At 48.3% G+C, this 26,703-nt stretch overlaps 1 protein-coding gene across 1 annotated transcript in view; it reads right to left on the bottom strand.

The window, feature by feature from the left end:
• Positions 1–26,350, bottom strand: part of LOC119972889 (potassium voltage-gated channel subfamily H member 7-like) — a 101,304-nt gene extending 74,954 nt beyond the window's left edge. Inside the window, exon 1 of the mRNA XM_038810433.1 lies at positions 26,335–26,350. Coding sequence (XP_038666361.1) covers positions 26,335–26,350 — 16 coding nt within the window. The remainder of the gene's footprint in view (positions 1–26,334) is intronic.
• Between the last annotated feature and the right edge of the window lie 353 nt (positions 26,351–26,703).

Raw genomic sequence — 26,703 nt, 5'->3', positions numbered from 1 at the left:
GGAAAGAAGAGAGAGAGACAGAGAGAGACACATCTGGAGTGGGGATTGCAACTTGGTAATTTGGTGCAGTGAGGTAATTCGGTGCAGAGTGAGAGAAGGTGCTTTTTCAGAGGTGCTTTTTAACCCTGGTAAGTGACTGGTAAGTAGTTTTTCTTTTCATTGTCTAATTTATTTATTTTTATTTTGAAATTGTAGTTGTATAAGTTTACCACGGGTTTAAGACATGGCAGGAGATCCCAGACCCGTGTCATGCTCCTCGTGTGCGATGTGGGAGCTCAGGGACACGTCCACTGTCCCTGGCTCCTTCACGTGCAAGAAGTGTGTTCAGTTGCAGCTCCTGTTAGACCGCTTGACGGCTCTGGAGCTGCGGATGGACTCACTTTGGAGCATCCGCGATGCTGAGGAGGTCGTGGATAGCACGTTTAGCGAGTTGGTCACACCGCAGGTGAAAGTTACTAAGGGAGATAGAAAATGGGTGACCAAAAGAAAGAGCAAGAGTAGGAAGGCAGTGCAGGTGTCCCCTGCGGTCATCTCCCTGCAAAACAGATATACCACTTTGGATACTGTTGAGGGAGATGGCTCACCAGGGGAAGGCAGCAGCAGCCAGGTTCATGGCACAGTGGCTGGCTCTGCTGCACAGCAGGGCAGGAAGAAAAATGTCAGGGCTATAGTGATAGGGGACTCGATCGTAAGAGGAATAGACAGGCGGTTCTGTGGACGCAATCGAGACTCCAGGATGGTATGTTGCCTCCCTGGTGCAAGGGTCAAGGATGTCTCGGAGCGGCTGCAGGACATTCTGGGGGGAGGGTTCCATTACATACTGTTCTAGGAAACTATCGCGTTTCCTATAAACTCCTCCTCAAGGTTGCCTTGACCGACCTGGTTAAACCAATCGACATGTAGATTAAAATCCCCCATGATAACTGCCGTACCATTTCTACATGCATCAGTTATTTCTTTGTTTGTTGCCTGCCCCACCATAACGTTACTATTTGGTGGCCGATAGACTACTCCTATCAGTGACTTTTTCGCCTTACTATTCCTGATTTCCACCCAAATGGATTCAACCTTATCCTCCATAGCACTGATGTCATCCCTTACTATTGCCCGGATGTCATCCTTAAATAACAGAGCAACACCACCTCCCTTACCATCCACTCTGTCCTTCCGAATAGTTTGATACCCTCGGATATTTAACTCCCAGTCGTGACCATCCTTTAACCATGTTTCAGTAATGGCCACTAAATCATAGTCATTTACGATGATTTGTGCCATCAAATCATTTATTTTATTCCGAATACTACGAGCATTCAGGTAAAGTACACTTATGTTGGCTTTTATACCTCTGTTTTGAATCTTAACATCTTGATCATTAACCTCTCCTGAGTTATATTTCCTCTTAACGTTTCTCCTAATTTTCCTTGTTGTTGAACCCATATCTTCATGTAACAACCTGCTGCGTCGCTTACCATTAATGTTTTTACTTCCCGTTTTATTCCTTTTAGTATTACTGGGCCTATTCACTGAGCTCCCCTCAGTCACTGTACCTTGTACTGTCGCCCTTTTTGATTTTTGACTATGGCTTCTCTGCCTTACACTTTCCCCCTTACTGCCTTTTGCTTCTGTTCCTGTTTTACTACCTTCCAACTTCCTGCATCGGTTCCCATCCCCCTGCCACATTAGTTTAAACCTTCCCCAACAGCTCTAGCAAACACCCCCCCCCCCCCCCCCCCCCCGCCCCCTGCGAGGACATTGGTTCCAGTCCTGACCAGGTGTAACCCGTCCATATTTTACAGGTCCCACCTCCCCCAGAACCGGTCCCAATGCCCCAGGAATCTGAAACCCTCCCCCTGACACCATCCCTTCAGCCACATATTCATCCTATATATCCTGCCATTTCTACTCTGACTAGCACGTTCCCAGGGGAATGGGAGTAATCCTGAGATCACTACCTTGGAGGTCCGATTTCTTAACTTCCTTCCCAGCTCCCTGTATTCTGCCTTTAGAACCTTATCCCTTTTGTTCCCTATGCCGTTGGTACCGATGTGACCACGACCACCGGCTGTTCACCCTCCCCCTCCAGAGTGTCCTGTACCCGCTCCGAGACATCCTTAACCCGAGCACCAAGGAGGCAACACACCATCCTGGAGTCTCGTTTGCAGCCACAGAAACGCCTGTCTATTCCCCTTACAATCCAATCCCCGATAACTATCGCACTGTCACACTTATCCCCCTCCCCTCTGTAGCAGAACCAACCGTGGGGCCACGAGTTTGGCTGTTGCTGCTTTCCCCTGAGAGGCCACTCCCCCAAACGCTATCCCACATGGTATATCTGTTCTGCAGGGGAATGGCCACAGGAGATCCCGCACTCCCTGCCTCACTCTCTTGCTCTGTCTGGTGGTCACCCATTCCCTTCCTGCCTGTGGAGTCTGAGCCTGCGGTGTGACCACCTCTCGATGCTTTCCGACTCGCGGATGCTCCACAGTGTCTCCAGCCGCCGCTCAAGCTCTGAAACTCGAGCTAACAGAACCGGCAACTTCCTGCACACATGCTGACTCTGAGGACTGGAACAGTCCCCAGCCTGCCATATGCAGCAAGAGGAGCAGACCACACCTTGGAGCTGTCCTGCCATGAATTATTCCTTTAAATAAAATCTTTGAAATTAAACTTTAGAAAGATGTTTTTGTGTCAGATTAAATCCAATCCCCGTGTACTATTTAATTAGATTTTTTTTAGATTTATCCCTCTTCATCTGACAACAAATTGAAAATAGTTATTTAATTGAAATTAAAAAAGTTATTTAAATCAAATTAAAAATAGTTAAATAGTAATTTAAATCAACCCAAAATAGTTACTTAAGTCAAATTAAAAATTTTAAAAATAGTAATTCAAATCAACTTAAAAATGGTAAACTGAGTCAGATTAAAATGAGTATTTAAATCAGTAACTCCAAATATTCTAATTTAGGCCAGTGTGACTTTCAGCCAATCAGGTCACAGTCTCCTGTGACATCACATTACCATTTTTTGGAAACAGACAAACAGCTGTCTTCCCCGAGAGGGGTTTCCCTAAACCTAACCCCTTCTCTCCGCGCTCTTTACTGAAACCTCGCCCTCTCTCTCTCCGCTCTTTACTGAAGTCTCACCCTCTCTCTCTCTCCGCGCTCTTTACTGAAACCTCGCCCTCTCTCTCTCCGCTCTTAACTGAAGTCTCACCCTCTCTCTCTCCGCTCTTAACTGAAGTCTCACCCTCTCTCTCTCCGCGCTCTTTACTGAAACCTCGCCCTCTCTCTCCGCGCTCTTTACTGAAACCTCGCCCTCTCTCTCTCCGTGCTCTTTACTGAAACCTCGCCCTCTCTCTCTCCGCTCTTTACTGAAACCTCGCCCTCTCTCTCTCCGCTCTTTACTGAAGTCTCGCCCTCTCTCTCTCCGCGCTCTTTACTGAAGTCTCGCCCTCTCTCTCTCCGTGCTCTTTACTGAAGTCTCGCCCTCTCTCTCTCCGCTCTTTACTGAAGTCTCACCCTCTCTCTCTCCGCTCTTTACTGAAGTCTCACCCTCTCTCTCTCCGCTCTTTACTGAAGTCTCACCCTCTCTCTCTCCGCTCTTTACTGAAACATCGCCCTCTCTCTCTCCGCTCTTAACTGAAGTCTCACCCTCTCTCTCTCCGCTCTTTACTGAAGTCTCACCCTCTCTCTCTCCGCTCTTTACTGAAGTCTCACCCTCTCTCTCTCCGCTCTTTACTGAAGTCTCACCCTCTCTCTCTCCGCTCTTTACTGAAGTCTCACCCTCTCTCTCTCTCCGCTCTTTACTGAAGTCTCACCCTCTCTCTCTCTCCGCGCTCTTTACTGAAGTCTCACCCTCTCTCTCTCCGCGCTCTTTACTGAAGTCTCGCCCTCTCTATCTCTGTGCTCTTTACTGAAGTCTCACCCTCTCTCTCTCCGCGCTCTTTACTGAAGTCTCGCCCTCTCTCTCTCTACGCTCTTTACTGAAGTCTCGCCCTCTCTCTCTCCGTGCTCTTTACTGAAGTCTCGCCCTCTCTCTCTCCGCTCTTTACTGAAGTCTCACCCTCTCTCTCTCCGCTCTTTACTGAAGTCTCACCCTCTCTCTCTCCGCTCTTTACTGAAACATCGCCCTCTCTCTCTCCGCTCTTAACTGAAGTCTCACCCTCTCTCTCTCCGCTCTTTACTGAAGTCTCACCCTCTCTCTCTCCGCTCTTTACTGAAGTCTCACCCTCTCTCTCTCCGCTCTTTACTGAAGTCTCACCCTCTCTCTCTCCGCTCTTTACTGAAGTCTCACCCTCTCTCTCTCTCCGCTCTTTACTGAAGTCTCACCCTCTCTCTCTCTCCGCGCTCTTTACTGAAGTCTCACCCTCTCTCTCTCCGTGCTCTTTACTGAAGTCTCGCCCTCTCTATCTCTGTGCTCTTTACTGAAGTCTCACCCTCTCTCTCTCTCCGCACTCTTTACTGAAGCCTCGCCCTCTCTCTCTCTCCGTGCTCTTTACTGAAGTCTCGCCCTCTCTCTCTCTCTCCGCGCTCTTTACTGAAGTCTCGCCCTCTCTCTCTCTCTCCACACTCTTTACTGAAGTCTTGCCCTCTCTCTCTCCGCGCTCTTTACTGAAGTCTCGCCCTCTCTCTCTCTCTCCACACTCTTTACTGAAGTCTCGCCCTCTCTCTCTCTGCGCTCTTTACTGAAGTCTCGCCCTCTCTCTCTGCGCTCTGTACTGAAGTCTCACCCTCTCTCTCTCTCCGCTCTTTACTGAAGTCTCACCCTCTCTCTCTCTCTCCGCGCTCTTTACTGAAGTCTCGCCCTCTCTCTCTCCGTGCTCTTTACTGAAGTCTCGCCCTCTCTATCTCTGTGCTCTTTACTGAAGTCTCACCCTCTCTCTCTCTCCGCACTCTTTACTGAAGCCTTGCCCTCTCTCTCTCTCCGTGCTCTTTACTGAAGTCTCGCCCTCTCTCTCTCCGTGCTCTTTACTGAAGTCTCGCCCTCTCTCTCTCCGCTCTTTACTGAAGTCTCGCCCTCTCTCTCTCCACACTCTTTACTGAAGCCTCGCCCTCTCTCTCTCTCCGTGCTCTTTACTGAAGCCTCGCCCTCTCTCTCTCTCCGTGCTCTTTACTGAAGTCTCGCCCTCTCTCTCTCTCTCCGCGCTCTTTACTGAAGTCTCGCCCTCTCTCTCTCTCTCCACACTCTTTACTGAAGTCTCGCCCTCTCTCTCTCTGCGCTCTTTACTGAAGTCTCGCCCTCTCTCTCTCTCCCCGCGCTCTTTACTGAAGTCTCGCCCTCTCTCTCTCTCTCCACACTCTTTACTGAAGTCTCGCCCTCTCTCTCTCTGCGCTCTTTACTGAAGCCTCGCCCTCTCTCTCTCTGCGCTCTGTACTGAAGTCTCACCCTCTCTCTCTCTCCACTCTTTACTGAAGTCTCGCCCTCTCTCTCTCTCTCCACACTCTTTACTGAAGTCTCGCCCTCTCTCTCTCTCCACACTCTTTACTGAAGCCTCGCCCTCTCTCTCTCTGCGCTCTTTACTGAAGTCTCGCCCTCTCTCTCTCTCCGCGCTCTTTACTGAAGTCTCGCCCTCTCTCTCTCCGCGCTCTTTACTGAAGTCTCGCCCTCTCTCTCTCTCCGCGCTCTTTACTGAAGTCTCGCCCTCTCTCTCTCCGCGCTCTTTACTGAAGTCTCGCCCTCTCTCTCTCTCTGTGCTCTTTACTGAAGTCTCGCCCTCTCTCTCTCTGCGCTCTTTACTGAAGTCTCACCCTCTCTCTCTCTCCGCGCTCTTTACTGAAGCCTCGCCCTCTCTCTCTCCGCGCTCTTTACTGAAGTCTCACCCTCTCTCTCTCTCTGCGCTCTTTACTGAAGTCTCGCCCTCTCTATCTGCGCTCTTTACTGAAGTCTCACCCTCTCTCTCTCCGCGCTCTTTACTGAAGTCTCGCCCTCTCTCTCTCTGCGCTCTTTACTGAAGTCTCGCCCTCTCTCTCTCTGCGCTCTTTACTGAAGTCTCGCCCTCTCTCTCTCTGCGCTCTTTACTGAAGTCTCGCCCTCTCTCTCTCCGCGCTCTTTACTGAAGTCTCGCCCTCTCTCTCTCTCCGTGCTCTTTACTGAAGTCTCGCCCTATCTCTCTCTCCGCTCTTTACTGAAGTCTCGCCCTCTCTCTCTCCGTGCTCTTTACTGAAGTCTCGCCCTCTCTCTCTCTCTCTCTGTGCTCTTTACTGAAGTCTCGCCCTCTCTCTCTCCGTGCTCTTTACTGAAGTCTCGCCCTCTCTCTCTCTCTCTGTGCTCTTTACTGAAGTCTCGCCCTCTCTCTCCGTGCTCTTTACTGAAGTCTCGGCCTCTCTCTCTCTCCGCGCTCTTTACTGAAGTCTCACCCTCTCTCTCCCTCCCCGCTCTTTATTGAAGTCTCGCCCTCTCTCTCTCCGCGCTCTTTACTGAAGTTTCGCCCTCTCTTTCTCTCCGCGCTCTTTACTGAAGTCTCGCCCTCTCTCTCCGCGCTCTTTACTGAAGTCTCGCCCTCTCTCTCTGCGCTTTTTACTGAAGTCTCGCCCTCTCTCTCTCTCTGTGCTCTTTACTGAAGTCTCGCTCTCTCTCTCTCTCTCCGCGCTCTTTACTGAAGCCTCGCCCTCTCTCTCTCTCCGCGCTCTTTACTGAACCCTCGCCCTCTCTCTCTGCGCTTTTTACTGAAGTCTCGCTCTCTCTCTCTCTCTCCGTGCTCTTTACTGAAGCCTCACCCTCTCTCTCTCTCTGTGCTCTTTACTGAAGTCTCGCCCTCTCTCTCTCTGCGCTCTTTACTGAAGTCTCGCCCTCTCTCTGTGCTCTTTACTGAAGTCTCGCCCTCTCTCTCTCCGCCCTTTTTACTGAAGTCTCTCCCTCTCTCTCTCTCTCCGTGCTCGTTACTGAAGTCTCGCCCTTTCTCTCTCACCGTGCTCTGTACTGAAGTCTCGCCCTCTCTCTCTCACCGTGCTCTGTACTGAAGTACTCGGCACATAGTCCTGTATGGGGGGCAGCATAGACATCTCCCAGGCGAGTTGCGGCCATTTTCCTCCAAGCTGTCCGAATTCAGCGTGGAAGACGGCATCCTTCTGTGGGGGACGCGTGTGATTGTCCTGGGAAAAGGACAGGAGCTGATACTGAGAGACTTGCACAATGGGCATCCAGGTGTGACCAAAATGAAAATGTTGGCCCGGAGTTATGTCTGGTGGCCAGGCCTCGACACCGACATTGAGAAGGTGTCCCAAAACTGCTCCATTTGCCAGGAGCATCAGAAGCTTCCGCCGGCCGCGCCCCTACATCACTGGGAATGGCCAGGGCGGCCTTGGGCACGCTTGCATGCGGATTTCGCCGGCCCTTTTCAAGGATCCATGTTCCTTCCATTAATCGATGCCCAGTCTAAATGGTTAGAGGTGCATAAGATGGCAGGCACAACGTCCTGCGCAACAATCGGGAAGATGCGTTTGTCTTTCAGTGCGCATGGCCTCCCCGAGGTGCTGGTCACGGACAACGGCACTCCATTCACAAGTGAGGAGTTTGCGAAGTTCATGAAGATGAACGGCATACGCCATATCCGCACTGCCTCTTACCACCCAGCTTCAAATGGGTTGGCGGAGCGCGCAGTGCAGACATTCAAACGAGGCCTAAAGAAGCAGTCTTCCGGGTCGATGGACACGAGACTGGCTCGGTTTTTGTTTTCATATAGGACCACCCCCCATGCGGTGACTGGGGTAGCTCCCGCAGAACTCCTAATGGGCCGGAGACTTCGCACCCGCCTTAGCATGGTTTTCCCGGACATTGGCGCAAAGGTACACCACTTTGGAGCATCCGCGATGCTGAGGAGGTCGTGGATAGCACGTTCAGTGAGTTGGTCACACCGTAGATTAGGATTGGTGAGGGAGACAGGGAATGGGTGACCAAAAAGCAGAGAAAGAGCAGGAAGGCAGTGCAGGTGTCCCCTGCGGTCATCTCCCTCCAAAACAGGTATACCGTTTTGGATACTGTTGGGGGAGATGACTCACCAGGGGAAGGCAGTAGTAGCCAGGCTCATGGCACCGTGGCTGGCTCTGCTGCACAGAAGGGCGGGAAAAAGACTGGCAGGACTATAGTCATAGGGGATTCAATTGTAAGGGGAGTAGACAGGCGTTTCTGTGGTCGAAAACGAGACTCCCGAATGGTATGATCCAGCAGAGGGCAGCAGAGCAGAGCTACTGATCAGCTGTTCTGGGGAAATTTGCATACGAGCAGTGAGGTCAGCCTAATTTGAAGGTGAACCTGCGAAGGAGACCCAAGGAGTTTGAGTGAAGGCAAGCATCCAGCAGAGGGCAGCAGAGCAGAGCTACTGATCAGCTGTTCTGGGGAAATTTGCATACGTGCAGTGCGGTCAGCCTAATTTGAAGGTGTACCTGCAAAGGAGGCCAAAGGAGGTTGAGTGAAGGCAAGCATCCAGCAGAGGGCAGCAGAGCAGAGCTACTGATCAGCTGTTCTGGGGAAATTTGCATACGTGCAGTGCGTCAGCCTAATTTGAAGGTGGTTTGTGGAGGAGCTGTTGTCAAGTGACAGTTACACCAAAGACTGGAGATAGATGGGTAACTGTAAGAGGGACTGGGAAGAAGCAGTCAGTGCAGGGACCCCCCTGCGGTCGTTCCCCTGAGTAACAAGTATACCGTTTTGGATACTTGTGGGGGGGACGACTTACCAGGGGTAAGCCATGGGGTACGGGCCTCTGGCACGGAGTCTGTCCCTGTTGATCAGAAGGGAAGGGGGGAAAGGAGTAGAACATTAGTAATTGGGAACTCAATAGTCAGGGGCACAGATAGGAGATTTTGTGGGAGCGAGAGAGACTCACGTTTGGTATGTTGCCTCCCAGGTGCAACATACGTGATGTCTCGGATCGTGTTTTCCGGGTCCTTAAGGGGGAGGGGGAGCAGCCCCAAGTCGTAGTCCACATTGGCACTAACGACATAGGTAGGAAAGGGGACAAGGATGTCAGGCAGGCCTTTAGGGAGTTAGGATGGAAGCTCAGAGCGAGAACAAAAAGAGTTGTTATCTCTGGGTTGTTGCCCGTGCCATGTGATAGTGAGATGAGGAATAGGGGGAGAGAGCAATTAAACACGTGGCTACAGGGATGGTGCAGGCGGGAGGGATTCAGATTTCTGGATAACTGGGGCTCTTTCTGGGGAAGGTGGGACCTCTATAGACAGGATGGTCTACATCTGAACCTGAGGGGCACCAATATCCTGGGGGGGAGATTTGTTAGTGCTCTTTGGGGGGGTTTAAACTAATTCAGCAGGGGCATGGGAACCTGGATTGTAGTTTTGGGGTACGGGAGATTGAGAGTATAGAGGTCAGGAGCACAGATTTGACTTCGCAGGAGGGTGCCAGTGTTCAGGTCAGTGGTTTGAAGTGTGTCTACTTCAATGCCAGGAGTATACGAAATAAGGTAGGGGAACTGGCAGCATGGGTTGGTACCTGGGACTTCGACGTCGTGGCCATTTCAGAGACATGGATAGAGCAGGGACAGGAATGGTTGTTGCAGGTTCCGGGGTTTAGGTGTTTTAGTAAGCTCAGAGAAGGGGGCAAAAGAGGGGGAGGTGTGGCGCTGCTAGTCAAGGACAGTATTACGGTGGCGGAAAGGATGCTAGATGGGGACTCTTCTTCCGAGGTAGTATGGGCTGAGGTTAGAAACAGGAAAGGAGAGGTCACCCTGTTGGGAGTTTTCTATAGGCCACCTAATAGTTCTAGGGATGTAGAGGAAAGGATGGCGAAGATGATTCTGGAAAAGAGCGAAAGTAACAGGGTAGTTGTTATGGGAGACTTTAACTTTCCAAATATTGACTGGAAAAGATATAGTTCGAGTACATTAGATGGGTCGTTCTTTGTACAATGTGTGCAGGAGGGTTTCCTGACACAATATGTTGACAGGCCAACAAGAGGCGAGGCCACATTGGATTTGGTTTTGGGTAATGAACCAGGCCAGGTGTTAGATCTGGAGGTAGGTGAGCACTTTGGAAACAGTGACCGCAATTTGGTGACCTTTACGTTAGTGATGGAAAGGGATAAGTATACCCCGCAGGGCAAGAGTTATAGCTGGGGGAAGGGCAATTATGATGCCATTAGACATGACTTAGGATGTGTAGGTTGGAGAAGTAGGCTGCAAGGGTTGGGCACACTGGATATGTGGAGCTTGTTCAAGGAACAGCTATTGCATGTTCTTGATAAGTACGTACCAGTCAGGCAGGGAGGAAGGGGTCGAGCGAGGGAACCGTGGTTTACCAAATAAGTGGAATCTCTTGTTAAGAGGAAGAAGGAGGCCTATGTGAAGATGAGGCGTGAAGTTTCAGTTGGGGCGCTTGATAGTTACAAGGAAGCGAGGAAGGATCTAAAGAGAGAGCTAAGACGAGCAAGGAGGGGACATGAGAAGTCTTTGGCAGGTAGGATCAAGGAAAACCCAAAAGCTTTCTATAGGTATGTCAGGAATAAAAGAATGACTCATGTAAGAGTAGGGCCAGTCAAGGACAGTGGTGGGAAGTTGTGTGTGGAGGCTGAGGAGATAAGCGAGATACTAAATGAATACTTTTTGTCAGTATTCACTCAGGAAAAAGATAATGTTGTGGAGGAGAATGCTGAGGCCCAGGCTATTAGAATAGATGGCATTGAGGTGCGTAGGGAAGAAGTGTTGGCAATTCTGGACAAGGTGAAAATAGATAAGTCCCCGGGGCCGGATGGGATTTATCCTAGGATTCTCTGGGAAGCCAGGGAAGAGATTGCTGACCCTTTGGCTTTGATTTTTAGGTCATCATTGGCTACAGGAATAGTGCCAGAGGATTGGAGGGTAGCAAATGTGGTCCCTTTGTTCAAGAAGGGGAGTAGAGATAACCCCGGTAACTATAGGCTGGTGAGCCTAACGTCTGTGGTGGGTAAAGTCTTGGAGAGGATTATAAAAGATACGATTTATAATCATCTAGATAGGAATAATATGATTAGGGATAGTCAGCATGGTTTTGTGAAGGGTAGGTCATGCCTCACAAACCTTATCGAGTTCTTTGAGAATGTGACTGAACAGGTAGACGAGGGTAGAGCAGTTGATGTGGTGTATATGGATTTCAGTAAAGCGTTTGATAAGGTTCCCCACGGTCGGCTATTGCAGAAAATACGGAGGCTGGGGATTGAGGGTGATGTAGAGATGTGGATCAGAAATTGGCTAGTTGAAAGAAGACAGAGGGTGGTGGTTGATGGCAAATGTTCAGAATGGAGTTCAGTTACGAGTGGCGTACCACAAGGATCTGTTCTGGGGCCGTTGCTGTTTGTCATTTTTATAAATGACCTAGAGGAGGGCACAGAAGGTTGGGTGAGTAAATTTGCAGACGACACTAAAGTCGGTGGAGTTGTAGACAGTGTGGAAGGATGTTGCAGGTTACAGAGGGACATAGATAAGCTGCAGAGCTGGGCTGAGAGGTGGCAAATGGAGTTTAATGTAGAGAAGTGTGAGGTGATTCACTTTGGAAAGAATAACAGGAATGCGGAATATTTGGCTAATGGTAAAATTCTTAGCAGTGTGGATGAGCAGAGGGATCTCGGTGTCCATGTACATAGATCCCTGAAAGTTGCCACCCAGGTTGATAGGGTTGTGAAGAAGGCCTATGGTGTGTTGGCCTTTATTGGTAGAGGGATTGAGTTCCGGAGCCATGAGGTCATGTTGCAGCTGTACAAAACTCTGGTACGGCCGCATTTGGAGTATTGCGCACAGTTCTGGTCGCCTCATTATAGGAAGGACGTGGAAGCTTTGGAACGGGTGCAGAGGAGATTTACCAGGATGTTGCCTGGCATGGATGTAAAATCTTATGAGGAAAGGCTGATGGACTTGAGGTTGTTTTCGTTAGAGAGAAGAAGGTTAAGAGGTGACTTAATAGAGGCATACAAAATGATCAGAGGGTTAGATAGGGTGGACAGTGAGAGCCTTCTCCTGCGGATGGAGGTGGCTAGCACGAGGGAACATAGCCTTAAATTGAGGGGTAATAGGACAGAGGTCAGAGGTAGGTTTTTTACGCAAAGAGTGGTGAGGCCGTGGAATGCCCTACCTGCAACAGTAGTGAACTCGCCAACATTGAGGGCATTTAAAAGTTTATTGGATAAGCATATGGATGATAATGGCATAGTGTAGGTTAGATGACCTTTAGTTTTTGACTTCCCATGTCGGTGCAACATCGTGGGCCAAAGGGCCTGTACTGTGCTGTATCGTTCTATGTTCTATGTTCTATGTTCTATGTATGTTGCCTCCCGGGTGCTCGGGTCAGGGATGTCTCCGATCGGCTGCAGGACATACTGAAGGGGAAGGTGAACAGCCAGTTGTCGTGGTGCATATAGGCACCAACGATATAGGTAAAAAAAGGGATGAGGTCCTACAATCAGAAATTAGGGAGTTAGGAGATAAGTTAAAAAGTAGGACCTCAAAGGTAGTAATCTCAGGATTTCTACCAGTGCCACGGGACAGTCAGAGGAGAAATTGAAGAATAGTCAGAAAGAATACGTGGCTTGAGAGATGGTGCAGGAGGGAGGGGGTTCAGATTTTTGGGACATTGGAACCGGTTCTGGGGCGGTGGGACCATTACAAACCGGATGGTCTACACCTGGTCAGGACTGGAACCAATGTCCTAGGGGGTGCTTTTGCTAACACTGTTGGGGAGGTTTTAAACTAATGTGGCAGGGGGATGGGAACCAGATTAGGAAGTTAGAGGTCAGTAAAGTAGCAGCAACTAAAGCCAGTAAGGTACGAGACAATAAACTCAATGTGACTAAGGGGAAGAGTAGACAGGGAAGAGATGATGAACGCAAAGGTGGTCTGAGGTGCATTTGTTTTAATGCGAGAAGTGTAGCAGGTAAGGCAGATGAACTTAGGGCTTGGATCAGTACCTGGGAATATGATGTTATTGGTATTACTGAGACTTGGTTGAGGGAAGGGCAGGACTGGCAACTGAATATCCCAGGGTATAGATTCTTCAGGAGGGATAGAGAGGAAGGTAGAAAGGGGGGAGGAGTTGCATTACTCGTCAGAGATGATATCATAGCTGTGATTAAGGAGGGCACGATGGAGGATTCGAGCACTGAGGCAATATGGGTGGAGCTGAGAAATAGGAAGGGTGCAGTAACATTGTTGGGATTTTACTACAGGCCTCCCAAAAGCGAGCATGAAGTAGAGGTACAAATATGCAGACAGATTATAGAAAAATGTAGGAGCAATAGGGTGGTTGTGATGGGAGATTTTAACTTCATTGAATGGGATTTGTGTAGTGTTGGAGGCGTAGATGGAGCAGAGTTTGTAAGGAGCATCCAGGAGAGTTTTTTAGAGCAGTATGTAAATAGTCCAACTCGGGAAGGGGCCATACTGGACCTGGTATTGGGGAATGATCCCGGCCAGGTGGTTGACGTTTCAGTCGGTGATTACTTTGGGAATAGTGATCACAATTCCGTAAGTTTTAGAATACTCATGGACAAGGACAAGAGGGGTCCGAAAGGAAGAGTGCTAAATTGGGGAAAGGCAGAGTATAACAAAATTCGGCAGGAGCTAGGGAATGTGGATTGGGAACAGCTGTTTAAGGGTAAATCCACATTTGAAATGTGGAAGTCTTTTAAGGAAAGGTTGATTAGAGTGCAGGACAGACATGTTCCTGTGAAAATGAGAGATAGAAATGGCAAGATTAGGGAACCATGGATGACGGGTGAAATTGTGAGACTAGCTAAAATGAAAAAGGGAAGCATACATAGGATCGAGGCGACTCAAAACAGATGAAACTTTGGAGGAATATCAGGAAAGAAGGACGAATCTCAAACGCGCAATAAAGAGGGCTAAAAGGGGTCATGAAATATCTTTGGCTGACAGGGTTAAGGAAAATCCCAAGGCATTTTATTCGTATGTAAGGAGCAAGAGGGTAACTAGAGAAAGGATTGGCCCACTTAAAGACAAAAGAGGAAATTTATGCGTGGACTCAGAGGAAATGGGTGAGATTCTTAATGAGTACTTTGCATCGGTATTCACAAAGGAGAGGGAAAAAACGGATGTTAAGGCTAGGGATGGATGTTTAAATACTCTCGGTCAAGTTGTCATACGGAAGGGGGAAGTTTTGGGTATTCTAAAAGACATTAAGGTGGACAAGTCCCCAGGACCGGATGGGATCTATCCCAGGTTTCTGAGGGAAGCGAGGGTCAAAATAGCTGGGGCCTTAACAGATATCTTTGCAACATCCTTGAGCACGGGTGAGGTCCCGGAGGACTGGAGAATTGCTAATGTTGTCCCTTTGTTTAAGAAGGGTAGCAGGGAAAATCCAGGGAATTATAGACCTGTGAGCTTGACGTCAGTGGTAGGCAAACTGTTGGAGAAGATACTGAGGGATAGGATCTATTCACATCTGGAAGAAAATAGACTTATCAGTGATAGGCAGCATGGTTTTGTGCAGGGAAGGTCATGTCTTACAAACCTAATAGAATTCTTTGAGGAAGTGACAAAGTTAATTGATGAGGGAAGGGCTGTAGATGTCGTATACATGGACTTTAGTAAGGCATTTGATAAGGTTTCCCATGGCAGGTTGATGGAAAAAGTGAAGTCATATGGGGTTCAGGGTGTACTAGCTAGATGGATAAAGAACTGGCTGGGCAACAGGAAACAGAGAGTAGTGGTGGAAGGGAGTGTCTCAAAATGGAGAAGGGTGACTAGTGGTGTTCCACAGGGATCCGTGCTCGGACCACTGTTGTTTGTGATATACATAAATGACCTGGAGGAAGGTATAGGTGGTCTGATTAGCAAGTTCGCAGATGATACTAAGATTGGAGGAGTTGCAGATAGCAAGGAGGACTGTCAGAGAATACAACAAAATATAGATAGATTGGAGAGTTGGGCAGAGAAATGGCAGATGGAGTTCAATCCAGGCAAATGCTAGGTGATGCATTTTGGAAGATCAAATTCAAGAGCGGACTATATGGTCGAATGGAAGAGTCCTGGGGAAAATTGATGTACAGAGAGATATGGGAGTTCAGGTCCATTGTACCCTGAAGGTGGCAACGCAGGTTGATAGAGTGGTCAAGAAGGCATTCAGCATGCTTGCCTTCATCGGACGGGGTATTGAGTACAAGAGTTGGCAGGTCATGTTACAGTTGTATAGGACTTTGGTTCGGCCACATTTGGAATACTGCGTGCAGTTCTGGTCGCCACATTACCAGAAGGATGTGGATGCTTTAGAGAGGGTGCAGAGGAGGTTCACCAGCATGTTGCCTGGTATGGAGGGTGCTAGCTATGAAGAAAGGTTGAGTAGATTAGGATTGTTTTCGTTGGAAAGACGGAGGTTGAGGGGGGACCTGATTGAGGTGTACAAAATTATGAGAGGTATGGACAGGGTGGATAGCAACGAGTTTTTCCCAAGAGTGGGGGTGTCAGTTACAAGGGGTCACGATTTCAAAGTGAGAGGGGGAAAGTTTAAGGGAGATGTGCGTGGGAAGTTTTATACGCAGAGGGTGGTGGGTGCCTGGAACGCTTTACCAGCGGAGGTGGTAGAGGCGGGCACGATAGCATCATTTAAGAGGCATCTAGACAGGTATATGAACGGGCGGGCAACAGAGGGAAGTAGACCTTGGAAAATAGGCAACAGGTTTAGATAAAGGATCTGGATCGGCGCAGGCTGGGAGGGCCGAAGGGCCTGTTCCTGTGCTGTAATTTTCTTTGTTCTTTGTTCTTTGTTATTTGTTCACCCAAGAACGGCAGGGACATGGTTTTTCTCGGCATCGGCCGATTCGGCAGTTTATGCCCGCTGACCCAGTGTACGTTTGGAATTTTGCTGGTGGTGCCCAGTGGGTCCCTGGCGTAATCTTTCGCCAAACGGGCCCTATCTCTTATCAGGTGTAAGCCCAGAGCCCTCTCTCTCCCTCTCTCCGCGCTCTTTACTGAAGTCTCGCCCTCCCTCTCTCCGCGCTCTTTACTGAAGTCTCGCCCTCCCTCTCTCCGCGCTCTTTACTGAAGTCTCGCCCTCTCTCTCTCCGCACTCTTTACCGCGATAAAGCGGGGAGAGCGTGAGAGAGGGACAGAGAGAGAGACAGAGAGAGAGAGAGAGACAGAGTGGGAGATGGAGAGAGAGAGACAGAGACAGAGACAGAGAGAGAGACAGAGAGAGAGACAAGGAGAGAGAGACAGAGAGAGAGTGAGATAAAGAGAGAGAGACAGTGAGTGAGAGAAGAGTGAGAGAGACAGGGAGCGACAGTGAGAGAGAGAGACAGACAGAGAGAGACAGTCAAAGAGAGACAGACTGAGCAAGAGAGAGACAGAGAGAGAGAGACAGAGAGAGAGACAGAGACAGAGAGAGACAGAGAGAGAGACAGAGAGAGAGAGAGACAGAGAGAGAGAGACAGAGAGAGAGACAGAGACATGGGAACCTGGATTGTAGTTTTGGGGTACGGGAGATTGAGAGTATAGAGGTCAGGAGCACAGATTTGACTTCGCAGGAGGGTGCCAGTGTTCAGGTAGGTGGTTTGAAGTGTGTCTACTTCAATGCCAGGAGTATACGAAATAAGGTAGGGGAACTGGCAGCATGGGTTGGTACCTGGGACTTCGATGTTGTGGCCATTTCAGAGACATGGATAGAGCAGGGACAGGAATGGTTGTTGCAGGTTCCGGGGTTTAGGTGTTTTAGTAAGCTCAGAGAAGGGGGCAAAAGAGGGGGAGGTGTGGCGCTGCTAGTCAAGGACAGTATTACGGTGGCGGAAAGGATGCTAGATGGGGACTCTTCTTCTGAGATAGTATGGGCTGAGGTTAGAAACAGGAAAGGAGAGGTCACCCTGTTGGGAGTTTTCTATAGGCCACCTAATAGTTCTAGGGATGTAGAGGAAAGGATGGCGAAGATGATTCTGGAAAAGAGCGAAAGTAACAGGGTAGTTGTTATGGGAGACTTTAACTTTCCAAATATTGACTGGAAAAGATATAGTTCGAGTACATTAGATGGGTCGTTCTTTGTACAATGTGTGCAGGAGGGTTTCCTGACACAATATGTTGACAGGCCAAAAAGAGGCGAGGCCACATTGGATTTGGTTTTGGGTAATGAACCAGGCCAGGTGTTAGATCTGGAGGTAGGTGAGCACTTTGGAAACAGTGACCACAATTCGGTGACCTTTACGTTAGTGATGGAAAGGGATAAGTATACCCCGCAGGGCAAGAGTTATAGCTGGGGGAAGGGCAATTATGATGCCATTAGACATGACTTAGGATGTGTAGGTTGGAGAAGTAGGCTGCAAGGGTTGGGCACACTGGATATGTGGAGCTTGTTCAAGGAACGGCTATTGCATGTTCTTGCTAAGTACGTACCAGTCAGGCAGGGAGGAAGGGGTCGAGCGAGGGAACCGTCGTTTACCAAAGAAGTGGAATCTCTTGTTAAGAGGAAGAAGGAGGCCTATGTGAAGATGAGGCGTGAAGTTTCAGTTGGGGCGCTTGATAGTTACAAGGAAGCGAGGAAGGATCTAAAGAGAGAGCTAAGACGAGCAAGGAGGGGACATGAGAAGTCTTTGGCAGGTAGGATCAAGGAAAACCCAAAAGCTTTCTATAGGTATGTCAGGAATAAAAGAATGACTAGGGTAAGAGTAGGGCCAGTCAAGGACAGTGGTGGGAAGTTGTGTGTGGAGGCTGAGGAGATAAGCAAGATACTAAATGAATACCTTTCGTCAGTATTCACTCAGGAAAAAGATAATATTGTGGAGGAGAATGCTGAGACTCAGGCTATTAGAATAGATGGCATTGAGGTGCGTAGGGAAGAAGTGTTGGCAATTCTGGACAAGGTGAAAATAGATAAGTCCCCGGGGCCGGATGGGATTTATCCTAGGATTCTCTGGGAAGCCAGGGAAGAGATTGCTGAGCCTTTGGCTTTGATTTTTAGGTCATCATTGGCTACAGGAATAGTGCCAGAGGACTGGAGGATAGCAAATGCGGTCCCTTTGTTCAAGAAGGGGAGTAGAGATAACCCCGGTAACTATAGGCCGGTGAGCCTAACGTCTGTGGTGGGTAAAGTCTTGGAGAGGATTATAAAAGATACGATTTATAATCATCTAGATAGGAATAATATGATTAGGGACAGTCAGCATGGTTTTGTGAAGGGTAGGTCATGCCTCACAAACCTTATCGAGTTCTTTGAGAAGGTGACTGAACAGGTAGACGAGGGTAGAGCAGTTGATGTGGTGTATATGGATTTCAGTAAAGCGTTTGATAAGGTTCCCCACGGTCGGCTATTGCAGAAAATACGGAGGCTGGGAATTGAGGGTGATTTAGAGATGTGGATCAGAAATTGGCTAGTTGAAAGAAGACAGAGAGTGGTAGTTGATGGGAAATGTTCAGAATGGAGTTCAGTTACGAGTGGCGTACCACAAGGATCTGTTCTGGGGCCGTTGCTGTTTGTCATTTTTATAAATGACCTAGAGGAGGGCGCAGAAGGATGGGTGAGTAAATTTGCAGACGACACTAAAGTCGGTGGAGTTGTAGACAGTGCGGAAGGATGTTGCAGGTTACAGAGGGCCATAGATACGCTGCAGAGCTGGGCTGAGAGGTGGCAAATGGAGTTTAATGTAGAGAAGTGTGAGGTGATTCACTTTGGAAAGAATAACAGGAATACTGACTATTTGGCTAATGGTAAAATTCTTGGTAGTGTGGATGAGCAGAGGGATCTCGATGTCCATGTACATAGATCCCTGAAAGTTGCCACCCAGGTTGATAGGGTTGTGAAGAAGGCCTATGGTGTGTTGGCCTTTATTGGTAGAGGGATTGAGTTCCGGAGCCATGAGGTCATGTTGCAGCTGTACAAAACTCTGGTACGGCCGCATTTGGAGTATTGCGTACAGTTCTGGTCGCCTCATTATAGGAAGGACGTGGAAGCTTTGGAACGGGTGCAGAGGAGATTTACCAGGATGTTGCCTGGCATGGAGGTAAAATCTTATGAGGAAAGGCTGATGGACTTGAGGTTGTTTTCGTTAGAGAGAAGAAGGTTAAGAGGTGACTTAATAGAGGCATACAAAATGACCAGAGGGTTAGATAGGGTGGACAGTGAGAGCCTTCTCCTGCGGATGGAGGTGGCTAGCACGAGGGAACATAGCCTTAAATTGAGGGGTAATAGATCTCGGACAGATGTCAGAGGTAGGTTTTTTACGCAAAGAGTGGCGAGGCCGTGGAATGCCCTACCTGCAACAGTAGTGAACACGCCAACATTGAGGGCATTTAAAAGTTTATTGGATAAGCATATGGATGATAAGGACATAGTGTAGGTTAGATGGCCTTTAGATTTTTTCCATGTCGGTGCAACATCGAGGGCCGAAGGGCCTGTACTGCGCTGTATCGTTCTATGTTCTATGTTCTATGTAGAGAGAGACAGAGAGAGAGAGACAGAGAGAAAGACAGAGACTGAGAGAGAGAGACAGAGAGAGAGAGACAGAGAGAGAGACAGAGAGACAGACAGAGAGAGAGAGACAGAGAGAGAGACAGAGAGAGAGACAGAGAGAGAGAGACAGAGACACAGAGAGAGACAGAGAGGGAGAGACAGCGAGAAAGACAGAGACTGAGAGAGAGAGACAGAGAGAGAGACAGAGAGAGACAAAGAGACAGACAGAGAGAGAGAGACAGAGAGACAGACAGAGAGAGACAGAGACAGAGAGAGAGAGACAAAGAGAGAGAGACAGAGAGACAGACAGAGAGAGAGAGAGAGAGACAGAGAGAAAGACAGAGACTGAGAAAGAGAGACAGAGAGAGCGACAGAGAGAGACAAAGAGAGAGAGAGAGAGACAGAGAGAGAGAGACACAGAGAGAGACGGAGAGAGAGAGGGAGACAGAGAGAGACAGTGAGAGACAGTCAGAGAGAGAGAGAGAGACAGAGATCGAGAGCGACAGAGAGAGAGAGCGAGAGAGAGAGAGATACAGAGAGTGAGAGAGAGAGAGAGAGAGACAGAGAGAGAGAGACAGAGAGAGAGACAGAGAGAGAGAGAGACAGAGAGAGAGAGAGGGAGAGTAAAAGGGAGTGAAACAAAGACAGTGAGTTACAGGGTGCGAGGGAGAAACATCTCGGATTTGCGGGGGTTTGACAGGGTTGATGCTGAGAGGTTGTTTCCCTTGTGGGAGAGTTGAGGACCAGGGGGCAGAATCTCAGAGTGAGGGGGTCACTCATTAGAGACGGAGATGAGGAGGAATTTCTTCCCTCGGACGGGAGTGAATCTGTGGAATTCTTTACCGCAGAGAGCTGTAGATGTCGGGTCGTTAGGTATGTTGAAGTCTGAGAGACAGATTGTTAATCAGTGAGGAATCAAGGTTATGGAGATAAGGCGGGAAAGTGGTGTGTTGTTCCTCGTGTCTTAATAAAGCTCGTAGTCTCAAAGGTGGAGAAGATGCTTTATTGTGAATTTGTTCAGTCATCAGAGCTTAAATTACGGCTACCTCAAATGCTGCCTTCCCATGTGTCTGTGTGCTGCTACCAGTTCTGCCCTCCGTGAAGTGTGTCCTCACTTCCTGTCCCGGTGTATTTATAGCTCTCCCATGCTCCCTCTAGTGCTTGCTCAGTTGTATTGCATCTACTCAGATCTACAATCACCACAAGTGGAGTTGAGGATTATCACATCAGATCACTCAGGATCTCACTGAATGGCAGAGCAGACTCGATGGGCCGCATGGCCAACTTCATTTCTCAACATAGAAAACAGGTGCAGGACTTGTGATGAGAGACTTTAACTTCCCCAATATTGACTGGGACTCACTTAGTGCGAGGGGCTTAGACGGGGCAGAGTTTGTAAGGAGCATCCAGGAGGGCTTCTTCAAACAATATACAGACAGTCCAACTAGGGAAGGGGCTGTACTGGACCTGGTATTGGGGAATACAAAGAACAAAGAACAAAGAAAATTACAGCACAGGAATAGGCCCTTCGGCCCTTCCAGCCTGCGCCGATCCAGATCCTTTATCTAAACCTGTCTCCTATTTTCCAAGGTCTACTTCCCTCTGTTCCCCACCCATTCATATACCTGTCTAGATGCATCTTAAATGATGCTATCGTGCCCGCCTCTACCACCTTCGCTGGGAAGGCGTTCCAGGCACCCACCACCCTCTGCGTAAAACACTTTCCACGCACATCTCCCTTAAACTTTCCCCCTCTCACCTTGAAATCGTGACCCCTTGTAACTGACACCCCCACTCTTGGAAAAAGCTTGTTGCTATCCACCCTGTCCATACCTCTCATAATTTTGTATACCTCCATCAGGTCCCCCCTCAACCTCCGTCTTTCCAACAAAAACAATCCTAATCTACTCAACCTTTCTTCATAGCTAGCACCCTCCATACCAGGCAACATCCTGTTGAACCTCCTCTGCACCCTCTCCAAAGCATCCACATCCTTCTGGTAATGTGGCGACCAGAACTGCACGCAGTATTCCAAACGTGGCCTAACCAAAGTCCTATACAACTGTAACATGACCTGCCTACTCTTGTACTCAATACCCCGTCCGATGAAGGCAAGCATGCTGTATGCCTTCTTGACCACTCTATCGACCTGCGTTGCCGCCTTCAGGGTACAATGGGCCTGAACTCCCAGATCTCTCTGTACATTAATTTTCCCCAGGACCCTTCCATTGACCATCTAGTCTGCTCTTGAATTTGATCTTCCAAAATGCATCACCTCACATTTGCCTGGATTGAACTCCATCTGCCATTTCTCTGCCCAACTCTCCAATCTATCTATATTTTGTTGTATTCTCTGACAGTCCTCCTCGCTATCTGCAACTCCTCCAATCTTAGTATCATCTGCAAACTTACTAATCAGACCACCTATACCTTCCTCCAGGTCATTTATGTAGATCACAAACAACAGTGGTCCGAGCACGGATCCCTGTGGAACACCACTAGTCACCTTCTCCATTTTGAGACACTCCCTTCCACCACTACTCTCTGTCTCCTGTTGCCCAGCCAGTTCTTTATCCATCTAGCTAGTACACCCTGAACCCCATACGACTTCACTTTTGCCATCAACCTGCCATGGGAAACCTTATCAAACGCCTTACTAAAGTCCATGTATATGACATCTACAGCCCTTCCCTCATCAATTAACTTTGTCACTTCCTCAAAGAATTCTATTAGTTTTGTAACACATGACCTTCCTTGCACAAAACCATGCTGCCTATCACTGATAAGTCTATTTTCTTCCAGATGTGAATAGATCCTATCCCTCAGTATCTTCTCCAACAGTTTGCCTACCACTGATATCAAGCTCACAGGTCTGTTATTCCCTGGATTTTCCCTGCTACCCTTCTTAAACAAAGGGACAACATTAGCAATTCTCCAGTCCTCCGGGACCTCACCCGTGCTCAAGGATGCTGCAAAGATATCTGTTAAGGCCCCAGCTATTTCGACCCTCGCTTCCCTCAGTAACCTGGGATAGATCCCATCCGGTCCTGGGGACTTGTCCACCTTTATGTCTTTTAGAATACCCAAAACCTCCCCCTTCCGTATGACAACTTGACCTAGAGTATTTAAACATCCATCCCTAGCCTCAACATCCGTCTTGTCCCTCTCCTTGGTGAATACCGATGCAAAGTACTCATTAAGAATCTCACCCATTTCCTCTGAGTCCACGCATAAATTCCCTCTTTTGTCTTTAAGTGGGCCAATCCTTTCCCTCGTTACCCTCTTGCTCCTTACATACGAATAAAAGGCTTTGGGATTTTCCTTAACCCTGTTAGCCAAAGATATTTCATGACCCCTTTAGCCCCGGCCGGGGGGTAGAAGTTTCAGTAGGGGAACATTTCGGGAACAGTGACCACAATTCAGTAAGTTTTAAAGTGCTGGTGGACAAGGATAAGAGTGGTCCTAGGGTGAATGTGCTAAATTGGGGGAAGGCTAATTATAACAATATTAGGCGGGAACTGAAGAACCTAGAATGGGGGCGGATGTTTGAGGGTAAATCAACATCTGACATGTGAGAGGCTTTCAAATGTCAGTTGAAAGGAATTCAGGACCGGCATGTTCCTGCGAGGAAGAAGGATAAATACGGCAAATTCCAGGAACCTTGGATAACGAGAGATATTGTAGGCCTCGTCAAAAAGGAAAAGGAGGCATTTGTCAGGGCTAGAAGGCTGGGGACAGACAAAGCCTGTGTGGAATATAAGGAAAGTAGGAAGGAACTTAAGCAAGGAGTCAGGAGGGCTAGAAGGGGTCACGAAAAGTCATTGGCAAATAGGGTTAAGGAAAATCCCAAGGCTTTTTACATGTACATAAAAAGCAAGAGGGTAGCCAGGGAAAGGGTTGGCCCACTGAAGGACAGGGGAGGGAATCTATGTGTGGAGCCAGAGGAAATGGGCGAGGTACTAAATGAATACTTTGCATCAGTATTCACCAAAGAGAAGGAATTGGTGGATGTTGAGTCTGGAGAAGGGTGTGCAGATAGCCTGGGTCACATTGAGATCCAAAAAAATGAGGTGTTGGGCTGCTTGAAAAATATTAAGGTAGATAAGTCCCCAGGGCCTGATGGGATCTACCCCAGAATACTGAAGGAGGCTAGAGAGGAAATTGCTGAGGCCTTGACAGAAATCTTTGGATCCTCACTGTCTTCAGGTGATGTCCCGGAGGACTGGGGAATAGCCAATGTTGTTCCATTGTTTAAGAAGGGTAGCAAGGATAATCCAGGGAACTACAGGCCAGTGAGCCTTACGTCAGTGGTAGGGAAATTACTGGAGAGGATTCTTCGAGACAGGATCTACTCCCATTTGGAAGCAAATGGACGTATTAGCGAGAGGCAGCACGGTTTTGCGAAGGGGAGGTCGTGTCTCACTAAATTGATAGAGTTTTTCGAAGAGGTCACAAAGATGATTGATGCAGGTGTTGTATTTTATATTTTCCCCGCGTCTTGACTGTGATAGAGAAATTCAAACAGCATTCATTAGATAAGCAAAACTGAACTTTATTCACTAATTAGAACTGCTAGCAGAAAATGGCTGATACTTGGAGTCGGAAGGCAGTCAATTACAAACTGCGGAGTCCGTCCCAAGTCTGCGCTAGTACAGAAAAGAAGGCGATTCTTATACATTATAGGATCAAGATAACATGAATACAGCTTGGTCAGGAATTTGATTGAAAGTAAAACATAAGTAATAATTGTTACAATAGCGTCACCTTCTGACCTTTAGGGGACTTGAGTTTCATATCATTATCTTGTCTTTGTTTTAAGAAAGGGAAGAAGTTGTTTACATACAGAAAGAGACAGTTGTTCAGCTTGTTATGTATAAAGACTACCTCTAGCTCCAAGCCTTATCTAGACTCTCAGAGTCACCCAGTTCCCAAGACATGCTGACCTCGGCTGTCTCTGTATTCTGGGCCTTAGGTTATATGAAAATCAGTTTAAATTCACTTGTACCAAGAAGACTTGACTAGTTTTCCCATCATGCCATTATTTGCTTCACACAATACTACACAGGTAGGGCAGTGGATGTTGTCTATATGGACTTCAGTAAGGCCTTTGACAAGGTCCCTCATGGCAGACTGGTGCAAAAGATGAAGTCACACGGGTTCAGAGGTGAGCTGGCAAGATGGATACAGAACTGGCTCGGTCACAGAAGGCAGAGAGTAGCAATGGAAGGGTGCTTTTCTAATTGGAGGGCTGTGACTAGTGGTGTTCTGCAGAGATCAGTGCTGGGACCTTTGCTGTTTGTAGTATATATTGGGGCAGCACGGTAGCATAGTAGTTAGCACAATTGCTTCACAGTTCCAGGGTCCCAAGTTCGATTCCCTGTCTGTGTGGAGTCTGCACGTTCTCCCCGTGTTTGTGTGGGTTTCCTCTGGGTGCTCCGGTTTCCTCCCACAGTCCAAAGATGTACAGGTTAGGTGGATTGGCCATGAGAAATTGCCCTTAGTGTTGGGTTGGGTTACTGGGTTATGGGGATAGGGTGGAGGTGGGAGCTTGGGTAGGGTGCTCTTTCCAAGAGCCAGTGTAGACTTGATGGGCTGAATGGCCTCCTTCTGTACTGTAAATTCTATGATCTATGATCTATATAAATGATTTGGAGGAAATTGTAACTGGTCTGATTAGTAAGTTTGCAGACCACACAAAGGTTGGTGGAATTGCGGATAGCGATGAGGACTGTCAGAGGATACAGCAGGATTTAGATCATTTGGAGACTTGGGCAGAGAGATGGCAGATGGAGTTTAATCCGGACAAATGTGAGGTGATACATTTTGGAAGGTCTAATGCCGGTAGGGAATATACAGTGAATGGTAGAACCCTCAGGAGTATTGACAGTCAGAGAGATCTAGGTGTACAGGTCCACAGGTCACTGAAAGGGGCAACACAGGTGGAGAAGGTAGCCAAGATGCATACGGCATACTTGCCTTCATTGGCCAGGGCATTGAGTATAAAAATTGGCAAGTCATGTTGCAGCTGTATAGAACCTTAGTTAGGCCACACTTGGAGTATAGTGTTCAATTCTGGTCACCACACTACCAGAAGGATGTGGAGGCTTTAGAGAGGGTGCAGAAGAGATTTACCAGGGTGTTGCCTGGTATGGAGGGCATTAGCTATGAGGAGAGTGAATAAACTTGGTTTGTTCTCACTGGAACGAAGGAGGATGAGGGGCGACCTGATCGAGGTCTACAACATTATGAGGGGCATAGACAGAGTGGATAGTCAGAGGCTTTTCCCCAGGGTAGAGGGGTCAATTACTAGGGGCCATAGGTTTAAGGTGCGAGGGGCAAGGTTTAGAGGGGATGTACGAGGCAAGTTTTTTACACAGAGGGTAGTGGGTGCCTGGAACTCGCTGCCGGAGGAGGTGGTGGAAGCAGGGACGATAGTGACGTTTAAGGGGCATCTTGACAAATACATGAATAGGATGGGAATAGAGGGATACGGACCCAGGAAGTGTAGAAGATTTTAGTTTAGACGAGCAGCATGGTCGGTACAGCCTTGGAGGGCCGAAGGGCCTGTTCCTGTGCTGTACTTTTCTTTGTTCTTTGTTCACTGAGTGGGCCATTCGGCCCTTCGAGCCTGCACCAACATTCAATATGATCGTCCAAATCATTAATATATATTGTGAAGAGCTGGGTTCCCAGCACTGAACCCTGCGATAGCCCACTAGCCACTGCCTGCCACTCTGAAAAGGACCCATTTATTTCCACTCTCTGTTTCCTGTCTGCCAACCAGTTCTGTATCCACATTAATACATTATTCCAATACCATGAGCTTTAATTTTCCTCACTAATCTCTTCTATGGGACCTTGTCAAAAGCCTTTTGAAAGTCCAGATACACAACATCGACTGGGTCACCCTTGTCCACTTGACTGGTCTCACCCTCAAAAATTGCAGATGATTTGTCACGCACCCTTTCGTGAATCCATGCTGACTGGGACCAATCCTGTCCCCACTTTCCAAATGCTCAGTTATTCCATCCTTAATAATTGGCTCCAGCATTTTCCCCACCCTGTCAGGTTAACCGGCCTTTAATTCCCCGTCAGGGTGAATCTGATCTTGCGGTTATGGGAGCAAAGCGAAGAGAGAGTGAGCAACAGAGAGTGAGAAATAGACTCACCGTTCTGGTAATACGGTTTCCTGGTGGTGATGCTGGCTCCGTTGATGACCACAGTGTCATTTTCAGCCAGGATCAGATCCAAACCGAACATAACCCTCAACACCTGGGAACAACACAAGGTGAGATTGAGAGAGGGAGAGAGAGGGAGAGAGAGGGAGAGAG

Source organism: Scyliorhinus canicula, chromosome 10 (genome assembly GCF_902713615.1).
Source record: "Scyliorhinus canicula chromosome 10, sScyCan1.1, whole genome shotgun sequence".
NCBI lineage: Eukaryota > Metazoa > Chordata > Chondrichthyes > Carcharhiniformes > Scyliorhinidae > Scyliorhinus > Scyliorhinus canicula.
This window is presented reverse-complemented; position numbering and strand designations above follow the sequence as displayed.